Source organism: Tasmannia lanceolata, unplaced genomic scaffold (genome assembly GCF_043159265.1).
Source record: "Tasmannia lanceolata isolate RefF3 unplaced genomic scaffold, GAP_Taslan_0.1 ptg000019l, whole genome shotgun sequence".
Classification (NCBI taxonomy): domain Eukaryota; kingdom Viridiplantae; phylum Streptophyta; class Magnoliopsida; order Canellales; family Winteraceae; genus Tasmannia; species Tasmannia lanceolata.
Genome location: NW_027518696.1, coordinates 31,194,009 through 31,209,334, shown reverse-complemented (window position 1 = coordinate 31,209,334; position 15,326 = coordinate 31,194,009). Strand labels below are relative to the sequence as shown.

The 15,326-nt window shown below is 39.1% G+C and overlaps 1 protein-coding gene across 1 annotated transcript; it reads left to right on the top strand.

The window, feature by feature from the left end:
- The first annotated feature begins 787 nt into the window (after positions 1 to 787).
- On the top strand, positions 788 to 1,762 carry LOC143852499 (uncharacterized). Its single transcript, XM_077361884.1, has one exon. The coding sequence runs from the start codon at positions 788 to 790 to the stop codon at positions 1,760 to 1,762; it is 975 nt and encodes a 324-aa protein (XP_077217999.1).
- The last annotated feature ends 13,564 nt before the right edge of the window (positions 1,763 to 15,326 follow it).

The window sequence follows — 15,326 nt, the reverse complement described above, 5'->3', positions numbered from 1 at the left end:
CGTAGTTGTTGTATTTGAGATCTTGGGAATAATGAAAGTTTTTGAGAAAGATGATGTAATATTCTTCTACGCACCGAGTTGATATTTCTAAAAAAAATCTGGGGCGTTACATTTGGTATCAGAGCGAAGTTTAGTCGGTTTTGGAAATTAGGATTCAAAAAGATAGGATTAGAATTTACCCTATCTAAATGTTAGGTTAGAATATGTTAACTATACCGCTAGTCGTTGGTTAATATAGAACTTATGTGCTATCTATGACTTCTGTGATACTTCTGTATATAAATGCTTTTAAATATGAGTTATAATTTAGATTACTAATGTGATACTATGTATGAAGATGGCGGAGAATCAGGAACAGATTTTTGCAATCGAGGCTGAGGCAAGGAGGGGACGTGGCAGGCCACGCAAAGAAAGGCAAGCAAGAAACGAACAACCTACAGCCAACGTTAGAAACAACAACGCAGGAAATGATGCCATTGCCATTGCATTGGCACAGCTAGCCCAGGCAATGACAGCAAACATGAACCAACAACGAGCCCCATCTGCTCCACTTCAAAACGAAGGAGCTATACTGGAACAATTTATAAGGCAACATCCTGCTGCCTTCTCGGGAACTACAGATCCCTTAGAAGCTGAAAGATGGATTCACTCCATCGAAAAGATCTTTTCAGTGATTGACTGCACCAGCCAACAACGTGTAAGATTGGCGACGTATAGATTGGACGGTGACGCGGATCAGTGGTGGAATTTAGTCTGAAATACAAAAACCGAAGAAGAAATGAACGCAATGTGTTGGAATGAATTCAAAAGAATCTTCCTCGAAAAATACTTCCCACAACCACTAAAAGCTCAGCTAGTGAGAGAATTTATTTCATTAAAGCAAGAAGAGGGAGAGACAGTCTCCCAATATGAAGCAAAATTCACAAGACTGGTTCGATATGCAACCCACCTAGTGACTGACGTTCAAAGTGAGGTGGACAAATTCCAATACGGATTAAAGCCTAGTGTCAGGCGAGCATTAGCAGCTTTAGATTTTCAAAGCTACGAAGCCGTGGTGAGATGTGCTTTGAAAGTGGAAATTGAACATTTGGACTTTCAGCAATCCAAAAACAAGTTGACCGGCGTAAAGAGAACGAATGAAAGCCAACCAGGAGGATCTGGAACAAAGAGACCTAATGTCAAGGAAGCAGGAGACCAGCAACATTGCTCAAAATGTGGAAAGAGACATGGAGGTGTCTGTTATGTGGGGACACGAAAATGCTTCCAATGCGGAATGGAAGGACATGTGGCAAAGGACTGCAAGACGGTCCCAAAACGGGAACAAAATCCAACTTTGACTCGGAACAGTCAGCCAACCCTCCAGCAGACTCTGAATGCTCACCCAGACATCAAGTGTTTCAATTGTAACGAAATGGGACACTATTCAAATCAATGCACCAAGCCTAGAGCAGTAGGAGGAGGTCGACAACAACAACAACAGCCAAGGGGACATGCCCGTACTTTTGCTATCACAACTACTGAAGTGGAGGCAACGAATGATGTGGTGACAGGTACTTTGTCTGTAGGTTCGAAGAATGCACATATATTATTTGATTTTGGCTCTACACATTCTTTCATTTCACCAAAGTTTGCCAAGCATTTGAGCATACCACTTCAGAAGTTAGATCTTGAACTTTCTGTTAAAACACCTGGTGGAAATTCTCTAGTTACATCAGGAGTTTATCGAGCATGCTCTGTTGATATCTGTGGTAGAAACTTATAGGTAGATCTTATCTCCTTACCTATTTTAGAATTCGATGTTATATTAGGAATGGATTGGTTGACTTTAAACCATGCCAACATAGACTGTTACAGGAAAGAAGTCAGGTTTATTATTCCTGATCAACCCCAACTTGTATATAAAAGCCTTGACAGAAACAAAACTCCAGCACTAATATCATCGTTGCAGGCAAGACGATTATTAAAACAGGGCTGTGAAGGATATCTCGCTCAAGTTCAAGTTGTGGACACGAGTAAAAAGAAGATGAAATTGGAGGATGTGCCTATTGTGCAAAAGTACGTGGATGTATTTCCTGACGATCTACCAGGAGCCCCACCGAATCGAGAACTGGAGTTCTCTATCGAGCTAGTACCGAGAGCAAATCCAATATCCAAAAGACCGTATCGAATGGCGCCGATAGAATTGGAGGAACTAAAGAAGCAACGGCAAGAACTATTAGACAAAGGATTAATCTGGCCCAGTGTATCACCCTGGGGAGCTCCCGTCCTGTTCGTAAAGAAGGGTGGATCAATGAGGTTGTGCATTGATTATCGAGAACTGAACAATGTCACAATAAAGAACAAGTACCCATTGCCCAGAATCGACGACTTGTTCGACCAACTTCAAGGTGCCATGTACTTCTCCAAGATCGATCTCAGATCTGGTTACCACCAACTGAAAGTAAAGAAGGAAGACGTTCCAAAGACGGCGTTCCGCACGCGATACGGACATTATGAGTTCATTGTCATGCCATTCGGACTAACGAATGCCCTAGCCGTATTCATGGATCTAATGAACAGAGTATTTCACGACTATCTTGACAAGTTTGTCGTGGTGTTTATCGACGACATTCTTGTCTATTCTAAGAGTCGCGAAGAACATGAGAAACATCTGAAGATTGTTTTACAAACACTTCGACAAAAGAAGCTGTATGCCAAATTCAGTAAATGTGAATTCTGGTTGCATCAAGTGGTGTTCTTGGGTCACACAGTCACCCGAGAAGGAATTTCTGTGGATCCAGCGAAGACTAAAGCCGTTGAAGAATGGCAAAGACCCACGACAGCAACAGAAATTCGGAGTTTCTTGGGACTTGCCGGCTATTATAGAAGGTTCGGGGAATATTTCGCTCGATTAGCAAATCCATTAACGAAATTAACTCGGAAAGGCGTGAAGTTTATCTGGACCAAAGAATGCAAGGAAAGCTTCCAAACGTTAAAGAAGAGACTCGTCAGCGCACCTGTGCTAGCATTACCAACACCAACCGGAGGATTTGTGATCTATAGTGACGCATCAAAGGAAGGGCTCGGCTGCGTATTAATGCAAAATGATAAAGTTATAGCTTATGCATCACGCCAACTAAAATACCACGAGCAAAACTACCCCACGCATGATATGGAATTGGCGGCAGTAATCTTTGCACTGAAGATCTGGCGACATTATCTCTACGGGGAAAAGTGTGAAATTTATACTGATCACAAGAGTCTCAAATACATATTTTCCCAGAAGGAACTGAATATGAGACAAAGAAGGTGGCTAGAGTTACTAAAGGATTATGACTGCACCATTCATTATCATCCTAGAAAGGCGAATGTAGTGGCAGATGCATTGAGTAGAAAAACTTCCGGAACCTTGGCAAGAATGCTAACCACTCAAAAGTATTTACTCCAAGATCTGAGAAAACTGGATATGGAAATAGTAGAACCGCGAACCAAGGGCTACATAGCACAGATGGTTGCTCAACCATCACTATTGGAGAAAATCAAGGCCACTCAAGTTGACGATCCTGAATTACAAGGAAAGATCGAAGCAGTTCGGAAAGGCAAACTTTCCGAATTCAATGTTGATAAAGATGACATCTTAAGATTCAACACAAGACTGTGTGTGCCCTATCCAGAATTAAGAAGGAAGTTGCTAACTGAGGGAGGCACATAGTTCGGCATTCTCCATACACCCAGGGAGTACGAAGATGTATCGAGATCTTCGAACCCATTATTGGTGGAATAATATGAAGAGAGAGATTGCTGAGTTCGTGTCTACATGCTTGGTTTGCCAACAAGTTAAAGCAGAACGACAGCTACCAAAGGGACCCTTACAACCACTAGAGGTGCCTATATGGAAGTGGGATATGATAGCAATGGATTTCGTTACGGGACTACCGAGGACTACGAAAGGAAATGACGCAATATGGGTCATCATTGATCGACTGACGAAGGTAGCTCATTTTATCCCAATACGAGAAAATTTTTCCTTAGATCAATTGGCGAAGCTCTACATCAAAGAAGTAGTCCGTTTACACGGCATACCAGCATCCATTGTGTCTTATCGTGACCCGCGCTTCACATCTAATTTTTGGAGGAGTATACAAAAGCATTGGGGGACAAAGTTGAACTTCAGCACTGCCTTTCATCCTCAAACAGGTGGTCAATCCGAACGGACAATTCAGACACTGGAGGATATGCTTAGAGCTTGCATAATAGACTTCCAAGGTAATTGGGACCAACACTTACCATTGGTTGAATTTTCTTATAATAACAGTTATCAGTCTAGTATAGAGAGTGCACCCTATGAAGCTCTCTATGGTAAGAGGTGTAGAACACCGACGTGTTGGGATGAGGTCGGAGAAAGAAAACTTCTAGACCCAGAGTTAGTACAAGAAACTACTGACAAAGTACGTATGATCCAACAACATATGAGGACGGCTCAAAGTAGACAGAAGAGCTACGCCGATCATCGACGTCGAGACCTGGAGTTTGTAGTGGGTGACCGTGTATTCTTAAAAGTTTCACCTTGGAAGGGTGTGATAAGGTTCGGAAAGAAAGGGAAGCTCAGTCCCAGATATATTGGACCATACGAAATACTTGAACGAATTGGACCAGTAGCATACCGTGTAGCTTTGCCACCAGCCTTGTCACATGTTCACAATGTGTTTCACGTCTCACTTTTAAGGAAATACTTGGCGGACTCATCACATGTACTCCAAACAGAACCAATGCAGTTGGAACAAGATTTGTCTTATAGAGCAACCAGTACAAATCCTTGATCGAAAGGAACAAATTCTTCGGACAAAAAGAATATCACTGGTGAAGATTCTGTGGAGGAGCCAAGCCACCGAGGAAGCAACATGGGAACCGGAGGAGGAGATGAAACAAAAGTATCCTCATCTATTTACTTCTTAAGGTACGTAAAATTTCGAGGACGAAATTTTTTTTTAAGGGGGGTAGAATGTAATAACCAGTAAAAAAAAAATTATATATATATATATATATATATAAACAAATAAATAAAAAAATGTCCTCGTAGGTGGGTAATCATCGGCCATTACTCATTTTTCCCCAAGTTAATCTGGCATGAGGACATCTGGCATAATGGGGCGTATGCGATTCGAACCCAACGCTGAGCGAGGATTGAACGGCTTCCTACCACTAAACCACCGCCCCAGATGTCAACTAAAAATGAGTAGATACTTACACATATTAAAAATTACCAATAGTCACTATTCATAATTACTATTCACAATAGTCACTATGCAAGATTACTATGCAGAAATACTACGTAAGATTACTATGGAGAAATTCTATGCAAGTTCACTATTGTGATAAACTATTCAAAATTACTATTCACAGTAGGACCCACCGAGTACTATTCACAAGCGGGTCCCACCAACAGTGGGTCCCACATCAGCGGGCCCCACACAAGCAAGTCCTACCACCAGTGGGACCCACAACAAGCAGGACCCACAAATAGTGGGACCCAACGCCAGCAGGACCCATCACTAGTGGGAACCACTACCAGAAGGACACACCGCAACCACTTTCATTAACTCATTGGTTAAGCGACCACTATCATTAATGAGTAGTTGCGCTTCACCGACGAAAATAATAATTAAATAATATTAATCATCCTGTTACTATTCAAGCAGCCTTTACTATTCATTTATTTATACCTTTACTATTCCTATATTTTTGTAAAAGCATTTAAGAGAGTGGTTGTGAATTTAAGACTGTAGTTGAAAAAAAAAACCTATAAATAGAGGAAGAGAAGAAGAAGAAAAATAAATAAAAGAGAACGAGAGAGAAGAAAGAGTAAGTGAGAAAGGGAAAAAGAGAGAGAGGAGAAGGAAAAGAAAATCCACTTCATCACTACCAAGGTAACTCTTTCATATAGATACTTAAAGTATTTATTATGGGTAATATGGTTGGTTCTACCACCTATGTAAATATTAGGATAAAGCATGCATAAGAGGCAATAACTCGCTATAGATTATGAAAGTTTTATCATCTTATTTGAACGGTGAAATGCTAGCATAGTAACCGTAAAGTAAACTTTAATCAAAGAAAGGCGAACTGCTGAGCATAGTAGCCCATCTTATTTGAACGGTGAAATGCTAGCATAGTAACCGTAAAGTAAACTTTAATCAAAGAAAGGCGAACTGCTGAGCATAGTAGCCAAGAAATAAACTAAATCAAATAATGGTGAACTGCTGAGCATAGTAACCTGTGGGGTCCACATGAATAGTAACATGTGGGGTCCATATGAATATTGCATGCTGGGCCCCATGATCTTAAAATTTTAATAGAAAGAACACTGAACACAGGGAACATTATTTTGGACATAGATAAACATTACCTAGACAGAAATGACACTGCCTTAAAACATGAATTTGATAAAATTAGAATATATTTACAGGTTATCCACTCCAAGGTGTAAGCTCAAACAAACCTGTGACCGGAAAACTATATGTAAGGGTTTTCTTCCATTGATTCTCTTTTGCTATATGTAAGGGTTTTCTTCCATTGATTCTCTTTTGCTATATGTAAGGGTTTTCTTCCATTGATTCTCTTTTGCTATATGTAAGAGTTTTCTCCATTGATTCTCTTTTGATATACTGGATGTGAATATTTCATATTCTTTGATTCTCTTTATACGCAATTGCTATAAGAGTTTCTATCCTTCTAAGATCCACAACTGATGAGAATCCAAGGGGGATCCTTTCTTTCAGACCCCATTCCTTTCAGATAAATGATTTTACTGATAAAGCTATAATTCTATTTTGTATCCTCGAAACTTGTTTCCGTGAGATATGTTTATGTTTAGAGTTTATCTTGTGATACCCTAATTCTGAATATGGACTGAGTTATGATATGATGATGGGTGGACGCGTTATAGTCCTCCATGTGCACGTGGGTAAAGACGACTCTAGAGAGCGTAAATCTAGAGGATTATGAGCCGAGGTATGGCTATAAATGAAAGCATCTATGCTTAATGAAGTCTATATATATATATAATTCTATATATAATTCTTGATATCAAGTTCTGTAAGTTTTCTCTATACGTTTGGAAAGTATGTTGTGCTTATTCTTTCTTTCCATGTTTATAATGTGAGATGTCCTATCTGCAAAATATCATGTTCTTATGAGCTTGACAATTCTACATCACTTGTTGTTTATACCCTACTGGGCTATTTGAGCTCACCCCTTTTTCCTTGTTTTATTGTTCCAACCCCCAGGTGAAGTATAGATGAAAGATGAAGAATGCTAGAGTTGAATCCAGAACTGTTCTAAAGGACAAATATATTTTAAATATGTATCAACTATGTCTTGAATTAAGATGTAATAAGTTAGAACTAATTTTTGTAAACCCTCTAAACGTAGTTGTTATATTTGAGATCTTGGGAATAATGAAAGTTTTTGAGAAAGATGATGTAATATTCTTCTACGCACCGAGTTGGTATATCTAAAAAAAATCCGGGGCGTTACAGCTTTTCCCGGCAGGACTTGAACGACAATATAAGGATCAAACCAATGTGGTCGAAACTTCCCTCTTGGATCAAATACCGGTGCCCTATAGGACTTCAAGATAAGATCTCCTGATTTCAAATCTCGGACACAGACCTTCTTATTGAACACCCTTTCGATCCGCCTTTGATACCCCTGGATATGATAAAGAGCTCGTAGCCTCTTCTCATCTATCATCTGCAATTCCTGATGTCTAGCCTTTGCCTATTCAGATTCTGGCAAACTCGCTTCCATCATCACTCTTAGGGATGGGATTCTGAGCTCAACAAGCAAAACTGCTTCTATTCCGTAGATTAAAGAATACTGAGAGACACCTGTAGAAGATCTGATCAATGTCCTATAAGCCCACAAAGCATAAGGAAGCTTGTTCGACCAATCTTTATAAGTTTCTGTCATCTTGCTGATGATTACCTTGATGTTCTTATTTGCTACTTCAACGGCTCCATTTGTTTGCGGCCTATAAGGAGACGACTTGTGATGCTTTATTTTAAACTCTTCACACAAGTGTGCTACTTCCGTCTTGAAGTGTTGAGCCATTATCTGAGATAAGCTCATGAGGTACTCCGTATCTGCAAATGATGTTTGTACGGATAAACTTCGCAACAGGGGTAGAAGTCAAAGAAGTATAAGGAGCAGCTTCAATCCACTTTGTAAAGTAGTCGATGGAAACCAAAATATACTCATGTCCGCTGGATGACTTCGGAAATACTTTCCCAATGATATCTGTTTTCCACACTGAAAACGGCCACGGCGAAGTGAGAGAATGCAACTCTGAGGGAGGTACATGAATAAGATTTGCATAAACTTGACATTTATGGCATTTCTTTACAAAGGCGAAACAATCTGCCTCCATAGTTAGCTAATAGAATCCAAGTCTCAAAATCTTTTTGGCTAACATCTTTCCATTCATGTGAGAACCACAAACTCCCTCATGGGTTTGTTCAATAAGCTCAGATACTTTGTCTTCATCAACACACAAAAGTTGGATCCCATCAAAAGATCTGTGATATAACTGTCCATCACAAATAACAAAATTGGCAGCTAATCTCTGAAGGGTTCTTCGCTCTTTCCTAGAAGCCTCAGGTGGATGCCCTTCACCAGATATGAGATTCCTGATGTCTATATACCGGGGCTTCCCATCTGAACATCTGGATGCTATTTCAATAAGGTTTACATGCGCTGGCTCCCATTGCAATCAACTGAAAGTGGCTGGACCTCCATTGTTGCTAAAATGTCAAACATCGAAGCCAGTGTAGCCAAAGCATCAACAAAATGATTCTTTGTTCTGTACAAGTGAGTAAATGTAATACTCCTGAACTTCTTGACCAAAGATTCTAAATATGCATTATATGGGATCAACCTCTATTCTCTTGTTTTGCAGGGCCCATTAACCTAACAAATAATCAGGATTGAATCTCCAAACACATCTAGGTCTTGGACATGTAACGCCAAAGCTGCTTCCAGTCCTGCAATACACGCCTCATACTCTGCCATATTATTTGTCCACTCGAACTGCAACTTGATAGATATGGGTATATATTCTTTCTTGGAAGACTCCAGTACAGCTCCTACTCCTTGACCTTGGTTATTGACTGCACTACCAAAATACATTGTCCATCTGGTATTTGGAGTATCTTCTTCAACATCCATAATCTCTTCATCAGGAAATTCAGCTTTCTGGAATGCATTCTCTTCCACAGGAGAATCAGCTAACTGTTCTACTATAACCCGCCCTTTAACAGACTTCTAAGTGACATAAGTAATATCGAACTCAGATAACAATAACAACCACCTTGCGGTTCTTCCAATAAGAGTAGACTTCTCAAGCAAGTACTTCAACGGATCCATCTGTGAAAGAAGAAGTACCTTATTCGATAACAAATAATGTCTGAGCCTCTGAGTTGCCCAAACTAATGTTAGACAGGTCTTCTCCAAGATTGTATACTTTACTTCATATTCTAACATCTTCTTACTGATGTAGTATATAGGCTTCTCCTTCTTAGACTCTGAATCTTGCTGAGCAAGCATACAACCCATTGTTGTATCCGTGATGGACAAATACAACAATAATGGCTGACCGAGGATGATTTGGGATAAAACAGGAGGTAAGGACAAACAGTGCTTGATATTTTCAAATGCCACCTGGCATTCTTCAGTCCATTTCTTCGATGATTCAACAGTTTAAATATAGGTTCGCACGTCATAGTCATATGAGCTATAAACCTTCTTAAATACTGAACTTTTCCCAAGAATCCAGGGATTTGCTTCTCGGTCTTCGGCGGTTCCATCTCTTGAATCGCTTTGATCTTCTGAGGATCTACTTCAATTCCCCTTTCACTCACCATGAATCCAAGTAGGTTTCCTGAAGTAACCTTGAATACGCACTTGCTGGGGTTCAGACGAAGCTGATACTTTCTAATTCTTTCAAAGAATTTTCTTAAAGCGACAGTGTGCTCCGGTCGAGTCTTTTCCTTGATGATCATATCATCTACATAGACTTCGACTTCTTTGTGGATCATATCATGAAGAAGAGTAGTCGCAGCTCTCTGGTAATAATACACTAGGCACACACACACACACACACACACACATATATATATATATATATATATATATATACATATATATACACCCTAACCTGGGGCACTAGCCCTAATCTAATCTAGCGAGTCAAGAAAGTCTTGACTCAAGACTGTCTAGTGAGTGTACTAGAACCGTGTTGCAGCCACATAAGGTGAGCCACCCTAGTCTATAAATGGGACAAGATTCCTAACTCTAGGCTCCACATGTGTAAGCAACACATGTTCGTTCCTATATGAATGCAATATATATATATATATATATATATATATATATAAACACATGCAACTCCTAATCGGATTCCACTAAGTCAGTAAATATATTTATATACATAATATATGAAATAAAGTAGAGGGCTCTAGACTCAATCTATCGGGCACTATGCACATGATCTATACTTTAAATGTATAACACAAATGCACCGAGTGTTATACATAGTATGCTTCATTCCTCATCGGCTGCTGTAAACACAAGTGCACCGAGTGTTTACGGGTGCAGCACGGCGCATAGCTTGAAAATAGATGTAACAGTCTCATCAGGGTAATGACATCCCATCTGGCACGCACCATATCTATTTTAGTGGAGCCAATAATAATGGAAAAATAATAATAAAAGAAACAAAAAATATGATAATGCATGCTGCGCAGTGTGTAAATCCCTCATTTTATTTACGCACCTACCTGGTGCCTCTAGATTCTAACGATAACTTAACTTGATTTTGGCCCAAATTTCTCCAAAGTTAGTAAAAATGATATTTTAACAGAGTTAGACAATGTTTTAAGAACTCCCCAGCAGAGTCGCCAGCCTGCGGACCCCGATCCTGAGGAGGGCGGCGAGGATACGAGATCCACGTCGGTCCTTTGGATCTCCACAAGAAGAGAGAGCTCTACCAAGGAACTCTCAAAACAGGCACCACCCTCATAGCATAGCACGAGTGGCGATAAAAATGAATGAGATTACCTCTTGATCCGGAGCCAAGGCTCCAAACCAAGACGTACCTAAAAATAACTCAGAGTCGCCATCCATGGGTATGCCATGGAACCAAAAACAAATGCTCTGTTTACAACGGATAGCTAGAGATACAAAAGGTCCGTGCCTGGTGATGAATGAGGAAGATCCGAAGAGCACCCCCAATTCGCCCAACTGCAAGCACCTGATCTCTTATGCCATTTATTTATTAACATTGAAGAGTTTTGGGCGAAAATCATGTGAGGTGGGAACAAATATCCCCAACTGAACGTCTACCTAAACATGCATGACCCGGGGATAATAAGCACATACAAAATAAATGAAAGAAGTGTCACCTAAGAGTAGCTAGTTTATGAGTGTCATGCCTAATTGGTGGCTAAGTTCTGATGGGCAAACACATGCATGCTACAGCTAAAGGTATAAGGTCTGTACAGGATGATGAATCTAAAACTAATAGTTAATCATGAAATGAATTAAGAATACAGTAAACGAAATAAAGAATAAACAAAATGACAAGCAGATAAAAGAATAATGAAATAAAACCTAGCGCAAACACATAGCGCCTATCTACATTAGGGCGAACACATAGCGTCTAATATAATATAAGATCCTAACACATCCCATCTATAAAGCAGTAAATGACAGATATGATAAGCAGTAAAGAAATAAAACCTATGGCGAATACATAGCGCCTATCTACATTAGGACGAATACATAGCGCCTAATATAATATAAAATCCTAACACATCCCATTTAGAAAGCAGTAAATGACAGATATGATAAGCAGTAAAGAAATAAAACCTATGACAAACACATAGCGCCTATCTACATTAGGGCGAACACATAGCGTCTGATATAATATAAAATCCTAACACATCCCATCTAGAAAGCAGTAAATGACAGATATGATAAGCAGTAAAGAAACAAAACCTACGGCGAACACATAGCGCCTATCTACATTAGAGCGAACACATAGCGCCAAATATAATATAAAATCCTAAAACATCCCATCTAGAAAGCAGTAAATGACATATATGATAAGCAGTAAAGCACTACAGCTAACTAGCAATTAAAGCAGGTAAGTGCTACAGCTAAGCAAGTGAATAAGCAGTAAGAAAAGTGATAAAAGAATAAACACACTACAACTAAACATATAAAGAGCAATAAAGAAAACAACTTAACACTATAAATAAGTTTGTGTGTAAACATGTGAAGATGTGTAAGAGATAAAGATGATCAAAAGAATGAAATAAACACAAATACAAACCTTAAAATACTAATGACAAACCCTAAGACTCTAATTTTTTCGACCGAATCTTTGGACAGTCTGGTATTCATCGAAAGCTGCCTACGTATCCCCACCTCCACGAGGATCAAAGCAACGTAGTTCTTCGCACCTATTCTAAGCTATGATGCCTAAGACATCTAGACCTCTATCCTAGACTCGACCTAAAAGACCGGATTAGTATTAAAGCTTCTTGTGCGATTATTTAAATTTCAATGGATTGTGGATTTTAAGACACCCTATATGCCCTAACTAAATGCAGGTTAGCCCTAAGCTAATGCAGGTGGTTCCTACAACCTATGTGTAACTTGGCTGCGTGTCCTAAGGAAACAATGGGATCACTAACGCATCCTAGACCTAGTCATCAGTCGACGATGTGAATCGCCAACTTACCAGACGGAGGCGTTCCTAGCTAGGACAAACTCCTAACTCTAACACAGGCACACAACAAACACACAACAAATCAAGGAGAAACTCCTAACTCTAAAGTCTCTATCTAGAACAAAGTCCCAACTCTAGAGGAAGAGCTTTTTGAAAATAAGGTTTTAAAGTTGTTTATTAAAAAAGATTTAAACTGTTATTTTTACAAGTTTGGATGGACTTGGAAAATGATCCCAAGCTGCACTACGTACCTCGTGAAAGAGGATCAAGCCAACGTAGTTTGAAAACATACTTTAATAATACGCTCCTAATACTTAAGACTATCATATGTTTTTTAAGTTTTTCTGGTTTTCAAATATTCCAAAGTTTTGGAATTTTCAAATTTTCAAATGTTTTTGGAGTTTAAATTTCTAATGTTTTTGGATTTTAAAGTTTTGAAGTGTTTTTTCAGTTTTTAAGAGTTTCTGATGTTTTTTGAAGTTTACAGTTTTCTAACGTTTTTGGATTTTAAAAATCTTGAATGTTTTTGGACCTTAAAATGATTTCAATGTTTTTTTTTTATCTTAAAATATTTTCACTCTTAAAGGGAACATGCAAACACAACCACAAACTAGGGCAAAGCTGTAAATCTAAAGTGAAAATCCTGAACAAGCAACTAGTGTTTCAAAGAGATGATCCACAACAAGTAAACTAGTGCCCCAAGAATAGAGAAAACTATCTAAAATCCCAATCCCAAGTAAGCAAAGCTCTAATAAGACTATGCTAGTCTCTAATAAAGAAGAATGACAATTTTAAAGGAGAAACTCCTAGCTAACAACACTAAAGAAGGGGTGCAAATGAGTCAATGACTGTCTAATAACACCACCAAAGTGAGGGGCAAATGAGTCAAAGAATCACTAATAACGCTACCAATGAGGCAGGGCATGCCGCCTAAAGACTCGCTAGAAGAAAGGGGGGCTCTAATATGAGGCTAAGTAAGCCTCCTAAAGGGTAAACTCTCTAAATGAGACAATGCTTGTCTCCAAATGGGGGCTCTATCAATGAGGCAGGGCATGCCTCCTAGACACAAAGATGGGCTCCAAGTATCCCTATCATCGCCCTTGCAATGATAAAAAGGTTAAGGCAACTAACAGACCAAGTTGGTCTTCAACTAGTAAGGGGTACAACTTGGGGTACAACTTAGAGACGGTTCTATAAATGAGGCAAGACATGCTTCCTATGGTTAAACTCTCTACTAAAACTGAAACGAACTCCCTAAGGAATAGGCTCTAAACAACAAGGCTTGTCTCCAAATGGGAACTGCCTTAATGAGACATAGTGTGTCTCCTAGTGGGGGCTCCAGATGACTCTTTGATTGCCCTTACAATGAAAAGGATTTTACTATCTAAAAGGTGTCTAAAAGACTTGGAAAGTCTACTAAATAAAAGAGAGGAGTGCTCCTAGGACTGACCAAGTCCCCTAAGAATGGACTTGGGCTAACGCCTTTATCGCCCTTACTGCAATGAAGAAAGAAATGGGACTTTATTTTTCCTATTTGTAAAGAATAATCATCCTTCTATTCTTCCTAAAACAATATGCTGACAAGGGATTGACCTCAAATACGGACAAAGGAATGACAAATCCTCTGATAAAGATGAATTTCAATGTAAGAAAGCACATGACTGAATTACTTTAAACCAAGAGGAGCAGTGTAAATAACTGATAGTAACCAGATTAATACAATGCACAACTACTACCATTTTAAGCATGAATTCATGAAAAACTACTGGATTTATGGACCTCTTAAGGCGTCACTATGTTTACACAACATATTGGAGGCTGTTATATCATCAATATGATCCAAAAACCAAAAGGACTGTTATTGACACCACTTGGCTTATACAATAAAATGAGGGTTTACATATCAAGAGGGTGAGGGTTAACATTTTTAAGAGTGAAAGATGCTAATGAAAAATGAATAGGGCTGCCAAATCATAGGTGTGAGGGCTGTAAACATCAAAGTGAAGTGGCTTCCATCATCAATTGAGTATAAGGGCCGCCCATATCAAGGTGATACGAGGGCTTTCATTATCAAGGTGAGGGCTGCCATGAACATTGTCATGATTCAAAGAACGGAGATAGGAGCTACTCTTACATGATCAGTATATTCAAGAAATAAGATTATATAACCCATTGATGTCATCATGCTACTCAACACAAGGTGCTTTTGCACCATATATCCAAGCTCGTTGAATCATGAAGTCTATGATATAGATGTTAGTATGAAAAGCTGAGGTGATAAACATGTCCATGCTTATGACAATTCATTAGTATGTAAAGACCACATACATCATGAAAGAAATAATATCAAGGCTACACACCCAGCCGTGTCAACAACAAGAACTCATTTAACTTGCACATACCCCCGACAACTTGGACTCACATATAATAAAAGAACATTTGTCCTAATTAAGCGCATCAATCACATCTTGTATACACATAATATATCAAATCTTTGCTGAAAGGAAACAAAGCTTGTAAAACTAAACAACTGTTCTAAACTTTTAGGACACTAGAA

Excerpts from the sequence above, each read along its gene's own strand:
- LOC143852499 (XM_077361884.1), top strand. The coding sequence starts at position 788 with ATGTGTTGGAATGAATTCAAAAGAATCTTCCTCGAAAAATACTTCCCA.